Here is a 7,702-nt window from a genome sequence, read left to right on the forward strand (position 1 = left end):
GTATTTCAGCTTGAGTCCAAAGAAATAATATTTTCTAACTATCACACTAAAGCTGCTTTGCTTAGTTTTAATTTTTGAAAAATCCACTGCATTTAAAAGATAAAGAATTTGCTTTTGTTAAAGCTAGATCATTAGTGTAACAATCAGGCAGCTGCTGATAATCAGTTTCTTTTCTGGAGGGTTTCAGAAAATGGACAGTTTTCTCGTTTAGCATCTTGAAATAAAAACTGCAGATTAGGTAGGGCTTTCTGGATGACTCTTCCCTCTGTGACTTAGGGAAGGAGTTAGGAAATACTACTTATTTTATACTTATCGCTCTTCCCATTCTTTCAACATTCTGATGAACTAACGGGTTCCCAAAGGGAGCTTGGGCTTTGGCTCAAGATGCCGTGGGACCTGCCACCCTGTCCACTTCCCACACCCCGGGAAGGACACACAGTGACCTGCTGCATCTACCAACTTTAGTGTGAAGCATCTGTGTACCAGACTGTGTTCTCTTAACTCATGTGAGCGCAGCGGCCACGTCTACGTGTGGATGGCAGGACTGTCCTCAAAACCAGCTCTTGGCGCTCACCAGCTGCCCGGCCGGCTGCTCCGCTGCGCAGAGGTGCAGTTGTGGCGATGAGAGGGTACTTGCATGTGTTCCATGGCCGGGCGAACCTGCTACGGGCTTAGAAAGGCGTATGATCAGGCAGGGGCTTGTCTCCACTCCCAGTCGGGGAGGGAAGGTTGTCACTGCCCTTCTCTCTGCCACCCACAACCTTAGACTTTATGGTCCCAACTCGGTCTTCAAACGACTTGAAGGTTGCAGAGTTCCTCATGTCTCCTAGCTTCCTGCTGATGGCAGAGCCCATGGTAGACAGGGCAGCTGAAGTCTTCTGTCCCGCCTGAGAGAGAGTCTCCTGAATCTTCTTGTAGAGGTCAGACTGGGTCACTTTCTCATTCCACTCTCCAAGTTTCTCCGAAGTTTTCATATAGGCGTTAAAGACCTGCACATCATGCCAGCTCCTGGACAGGTTCTGCTTCAGGCCCTCCAAGGCAGAGAGGCCCAGCTTCCTTTTCAGCTCTCCACAATGTCTCTCCTTCGCTGCCAGAACCTGGCACAGAGTGACAATTTCTTCTTCCACCTTTGCGAGCTCAGCCATGAGCTCCTCCTCCTCAGCCTCCGACAGACCCTCCACAGCAGGAGTCTGGGCAGCCACCGCCGTGTCGACAGGGACATCTGTCATGGAGTCGGACAGCAGACCTTTGTTAGGAGAAGTCAGGTTGGTATCTGGACCTGCGGAGTCCATGTTCAAGCGGCGGCCGGGTTGCAGCTGAGGCCGGGGCTGGGGTCGCGGGCGCCGTGGGAGCCGAGCGCGCCGCACCGGGAGCCACCCGCCGCGTGCACACAGCCAGCGGAACTCTAAAGCCTCTTTTGAGCACAACACTGGACATTCTGGAAAAAAACCTGAGGCAGGAATCTCTGGAGCCTTTTATTCTTCCAAGCTGCCAGGCCACTTGGGCCCATTGTCTTTCTTTTATATGATCCTTGGATCCCAGCATATTCCACATTCATGATTGCCCAAGGTATTTCGAGTTCAGTGGGGCACTTTGCTGCTTAGATTGCTTTTTACTTTTTATAGAACAATTTAAAGAATTAAAGCATCTTAGAGATAGAAAGAAAGTGCCTACACCATGGTTGGCCTAGACAATTCATTGTCATGAAACTGGAATAAAGGACTTGTAAAATAATCTTTTTGAAATGGTCTTAGTTACCAGAACCAGACACATTTGCAAATGCCCACAGTTGACATTCTGGTACTTGGGTTTAGTAATCTGAAATTAAATTTGTTCATCACTTAGGTTCTGAATCTTTCCCTAGGAGAGAGAAAAAAATCTCATCGGTCTCCATGGCATCACATCTCATTTTTTTTTTAGTTTTTTATAGATTAAAACCCAATTTCCATCCCTCATGATGATTCAGGCTGTGTCTATACTACGCCAACACAACTGGTTAAAAAGGGAAAAATTCTGTGTAATAATGGTGGAGCTTAGTTGACCAAATTCTAAATAAAGTAAAATTCCATCTATTAGGGAGTCTTAGAATTGAGACATGCCAGATTCTTAGGATATCTGTCAGTATTTGGCATCTTTCAAAACTCTAACCTGTTTAGAAATTCTTCTAAATAGTTAACAGATTTATATCCAAACAATACTGTATACTAGATATCTTGAAATGCACTCCAGTGTGAAACATCTATAAATACTAAATAAAATATAAGAACTATCACCAGAGGTCAAAAGATGAAGAGAGAGCTTGAACCCTAGAGTAAGCTGCCACTTACTATTTGGCTGTCCCAAGGACTTGGGCTTAATGAATAAACTGGAAGAGAAGAGAGGTCTTCGGCCCAATAGAATGTGGGAAGTTGGATCTGGCACCTTCAAATAAAATCAGATTTTTGAAGGATTACACCTTCAGTGATTGAGTGCAATAGAAAATGTCTGCCCACCAGCTTAGAGCTATGACACAGAATCTTGGTTTTCTTATTCTGGCTCTGTATTAGAGGGGGAGGATAAAGAAAAACTCTCCTCTGAGAGCTCGTAACAATAACCCAGCCTTAATGCAGATTTGGCATACAAATTTATACTACTTGAATGGCCCTGGAATCCTAAGTCGAAAAAATCGGCATGTGCACATGTACACACACAATAGACCCAGTTGAATATCTCTGACAGAAGTTAAAACAAACAATTTTCAGGGGTATTTTCAAATCGTGTCACATAAAATTCCTCTACATACATCCTCCTCAAACATAAGTAAATAATAGAAAATAATAAAATACTCTAGGGCTTGTTACTTGAAGAATGGCATGTGGACCAACAGCATCAGAATCTCTAGGGAGTTTGTTAGAAACGAAGAATGTCAGGTCTTACCCTAGACCGATTGACTCAAATCACACAGTTTTACAAGATGTGTATATGATTCAAACATATATTAAAATTTGAGAAGTACTGCTCAAGGAAACAAGCCACTATAAGGATGATCTTGCACGAATAACATGCCTGACTTTCAAAAATATTCAACAGAGGAATTATTGGATGCAGACTTAAAAATATATGTATTTGGAATAATTTAATAAAGAAATGACAGATCAAAATATATGAAACAAAACATTATAGCATTGACAAAAACCTAGGAAGATATACATCAATGGAAACCATCGTTACATAGGTATTGGAATTAAACTCAATGTAAATAAACAGAAGATAAAGCACAACTGGAGAGAGAATTAGTGAACTAGAAGGTAGATCTCAAAAAATTATCCAGAAAGTGTGCAAAGGCAAAATCAATGACATAAGAAAGAGAGATCAAGAGACATAGAGAAGATCCATTAAATGTTTAAAAAGCATTCCAGAAGGAGAGAATAGAGAATAAAACATATAATAGGCAATATTCACAGAGAAAAGAACTTTCCAGAATTGTTTAAAGACTCAAATCCTTGCATTCTGGAATCAAAATACATTTAAAGAAGTATTCAACAAAAAGCAATTCACAATTAAATCATTAGAAAATAAACTATACAACCTCAAAGACAAAGAGAACATCTTAAAAATATCAAGAAAGAAAAAATAGGTTACCTACAGGTGAAGCCCAAATACAAGAATAGAAAATTTCTCAACAGAAACAACTAAATTAGAAGGCAGAGGAATATCTCTCTCAAATGAAAGAAAAAAGTAACTCTTAACCTCAAATTTCATGCCATACTCAACAACTCCAAGATAAGCGTAAAATAAAGATGTTTTTCAGACATCAAAACCTGAAATTATTTATTACCGGCAAACAATACTAGATGGACCTCAAGCCTTGCTGCAAACTGTACCTCCTGGACCAGAGCCAGCAGCATGGATGTTACCTGGAAGGTGTCAGAAATGTAGCATCTCAGGTCCCACTTAGAACTTCTCCAACTTCAAAGTGGCTGTAAGTCACCTAGGGATCTTGTTAATGGGAAAATTCTGATTCATTGGGTTTAGGTCCTGAGATTCTACATGTCTACTAAGCTCCCAGGTGACATCTATGCTGTTGATCCAATCACCACATTTTGAGTAGGAAGACTACTCAGGAAGGATATTGTACCTACCTGGAAAGAATTAATTATCCAGAAGTCATGGCGAGAAAAAGAATTGTTAAACGTGTGGATAAATCTAGACAAATGTTCACGTAAAACAACAACAGCAGCAACTAATTTAATAAAGAAAACCATGTGTAAATAAGGTACTGGAAAACAATGTTGTGTAAGATGGGGACAAGATAATTCTAGTTAAGACTTTTTCTTTTGAGGAAGATTAGCCCTGAGCGAACTACTGCCAGTCCTCCTCTTTTTGCTGAGGAAGACTGGCCCTGAGCTAACATCCGTCCCCATCTTCCTCTACTTTATATGTGGGACGCCTACCACAGCATGGTGTTCCAAGCGGTGCCATGTCCGCAGCTGGGATCCAAACCAGTGAACCCCGGGCTCCAGAGAAGCAGAACATGCGAACTTAACCACTGCACCACCTGGCTGCCCCCCCCCCCACCATAGTTAAGTATTTTAAAGTCTTCAAAATATGGGGGCGAGTGTTATTGATTGGTTTTTGCCTGTTGAAGAAAGTAAAATTGTATCTATAGCTTCATAAGCAGTAGATGGTAAATGTATAATATATATTTTTTTACTTTTTATCAGCAAGTACTACTTTATCTCAGCCCACCATATTCTTTATATTAAATAATTTTTGTGTTCAGAAACCCAGCTACTGTGGCATGCTTCTGTCCTTTTGCTTCTCTTCTCTTTATCCTCAGTTTTCAAGAAAGTATAGACTAAAATGAATGCTTCCATTTCATTACTATCTACACACTCCTTAAATCCATGCCATTTGGCTTCCTCCTTTACCGCCTTAAAAACCTCATTGTTAAAAGTCACCACTGATACCCTAGTTAGATAACTCAATGGCTAATTCTTTGCTAAGCTTTGTCAATTTCTCTAGAATCTTGCTACTCCCAGTGTGGTCTATTGACCTGTGGCAGCAGCAGGGGCAGCAGCATCACCTGGGAGAGATGCACTGCTGTAAAATGTTTGACATTGTGAACCACCCATGAGTGTTTGAAATTTTCTTATTTTATCATCCTCATTCCTTTTTACCTTCTTTTTTTTTTTTTTAAACACCATCTCTAGCTTATTTTTCTCCTCTCATTGCCTAAATACAGGTATTAGCCAAGTTCTTTATCTCGGTCCTTAATCCCCACCCCTACTTCCTCTTTCTTTCTCTCTCTCTCTCTCTCTTTAGATAATCTACTCCAGTTAATGACTTCCATTATCTTCCTAGATTGTTAATTGGTTCACTTCAGAATCATCTAGGCTATTTGTTAAAAGTAAAATTCCAGGTGCCCCTCACTGGAGCTTCTAAACCAGCAGGTCTAATTTAGGACCAGAAGTATGCATTTTTAAAAGCACCCCCACCAGATAATTCAAATGCAGCCAGCTCATATTTGTTTTATCTAATTAAGTTGTTGTTGAGGTAACGTTGGTTTAGAACGTTATATAAATTTCAGGTGTACATCATTATATTTCGACTTCTGTGTAGACTACATTATGTTCACCACCAAAAATCTAGTTGTTGTCTGTCACTGTACATGTGCCCTTTCACCTCTTTTGCTCTCTTCCCTTCCTTCTTCCCCCATTGTAACCACCAATCTATTCTCGGTCTATGTGTTTGTTTATTGTTGTTTTTTAATCTTCTACACATGAGTGAAATCATATGGCATTTGGCTTTCATTGTCTGACTTATTTTGCTTGGCATAATACCCTCAATGACCATCCATGTTGTCACAAATGGCAAGATTTCATCTTTTTTTTGTTTTTTACACAGCTGAGTAGTATTCCATTGTATATACATATCACATCTCCTTTATATGTTCATCTGTTGGTGGACACTTAGATTGTTTCCAAGTCTTGCCTATTGTGAATAATGCTGCAATGAATATAGGGGTGCATATATCTTCTCATGTTAGTGGTTTTGTGTTCTTTGGATGAAAACCCAGAAGTGGAATAGCTGGATCATATGGTAGTTCTAGGAGTTTTATGGTTTCAGGTCTCACATTCAAGGCTTTAATCCATTTTTAGTTAATTTTTGTGCATGGTATAAGATATGGTCTGCTCTCACTTTTTTGCATGTGGCTGTCCAGTTTTTCCAAATCCATTTGTTGAAGAGACTTTCCTTTCTCCATTGTATGCTCTTGGCTCCTTTGTTGACAATTAGCTGTCCACAGCTGTGTGGGTTTATTTCTGGGTTCTCAATCCATTGATCTGTGTGTCTGTTTTTCTGCCAATACCACGCTGTTTTGATGACTATAGCTTTGTAGTATATTCTGAAATCAGGGAGTGTGATACCTCCAGTTTTGTTCTTTTTTCTCAGGATTGCTTTGGCTATTTGGGATATTTGTTGCTTCATACAAATTTTAGGATTCTTTGTTCTATTTCCATGAAAAATGTTGAAACTTTGATAGAGATTGCGTTGAATCTGTAGATTGCTTTAGTAAGTAGGGACATTTTAACTATGTTAATTCTTCCAATCCATGAGGATGGAATATCTTTCCATTTCTTTGTGTCTTCTTCGATTTCTTTCAACAGTGTTTTAGTTTTCAGTATATGGGTCTTTCACCTGCTTAGTTAAATTTATTTATATGTATTTTATTCTTTTTGTTGTGTTTGTAAATGGGGTTGCATTCTTGATTTCTCTTTCTGCTATTTTGTGTCAGTGTACAGAAATGCAACTAATGTTTGGATGTTGATTTTGTACCCTGCAACTTTATGTATTCATTTATTTTTTCTAACAGTTTTTTGGTTGATTCTTTAGGGTTTTCTATATATAAAATTTTGTCATCTGCAAATAGTGACAGTTTTACTTCTTCCTTTCCAAATTGGATCCCTTTTGTTTCTTTTTCTTGCCTAATTTCTCTGGCTAAGACTGATAATACTGTGTTAAATAAAAGTTATGAAAGTGGGCATCCTTGTCTTGTTCCTGTTCTCAGAGGGATAGCTTTCAGTTTTTGACCACTGAGTATAATATTAGCTGTGGGTTTGTCATATATGACCTTTATTATGTTGAAACACTTTCCTTCTATACTCATTTTATTCAGAGTTTTTATCATAAATGTATGCCATATCTTGTCAAATGCTTTCTCTGCATCTATTGAAATGAGCATGTGATTTTTATTCTTCATTTTGTTAATGTGGTATATCACATTGATTGTTTTCTGGATGTTGAACCTTCCTTACATTCCTGGAATGTCATGGTGTGTGATCCTTTTATGTATTATTGTATTCAATTTGCTAATATTTTGATGAGGATTTTTGCATCTATGTTCCTCACTGATTTTGGCCTGCAATTTTCTTGTTTAGGGTTGTCTTTATCTGGTTTTGGTATCAGGGTAATGTTGGCCTCATAGAACGAATTGAGAAGCATCCCCTTCTCATCAATTTTTTAGAAGAGTTTGAGGATAGATGTTAAATTTTTGAAAGTTTGGTAGGGAAGCTGTCTGGTCCCAGACTTTTGGTTTTTGGGAGGTTTTTGATTACTATTTAAATCTCCTTACTTACTTACTTACTTACTCCTACTTACCTACATGACATTGTGCTATATACATTGTGATTAACCTAAGTCTTTGCAGCTTAAATTCAATTTT

At 38.9% G+C, this 7,702-nt stretch overlaps 1 protein-coding gene across 1 annotated transcript; it reads right to left on the reverse strand.

The window, feature by feature from the left end:
• Positions 1-587: 587 nt before the first annotated feature.
• On the reverse strand, positions 588-1,292 carry LOC124247395 (tumor protein D54-like). The gene has a single exon (XM_046676610.1). It carries the CDS (start codon positions 1,290-1,292, stop codon positions 672-674), a length of 621 nt encoding a protein of 206 aa, XP_046532566.1. The 3' UTR covers positions 588-671.
• Positions 1,293-7,702: the final 6,410 nt, after the last annotated feature.

This window comes from Equus quagga, chromosome 11, assembly GCF_021613505.1.
Source record: "Equus quagga isolate Etosha38 chromosome 11, UCLA_HA_Equagga_1.0, whole genome shotgun sequence".
In the NCBI taxonomy this organism is placed as follows: Eukaryota; Metazoa; Chordata; class Mammalia; order Perissodactyla; family Equidae; genus Equus; species Equus quagga.

Coding starts and splice junctions, on each gene's coding strand:
- LOC124247395 (XM_046676610.1), bottom strand. CDS start 1,292: ATGGACTCCGCAGGTCCAGATACCAACCTGACTTCTCCTAACAAAGGT.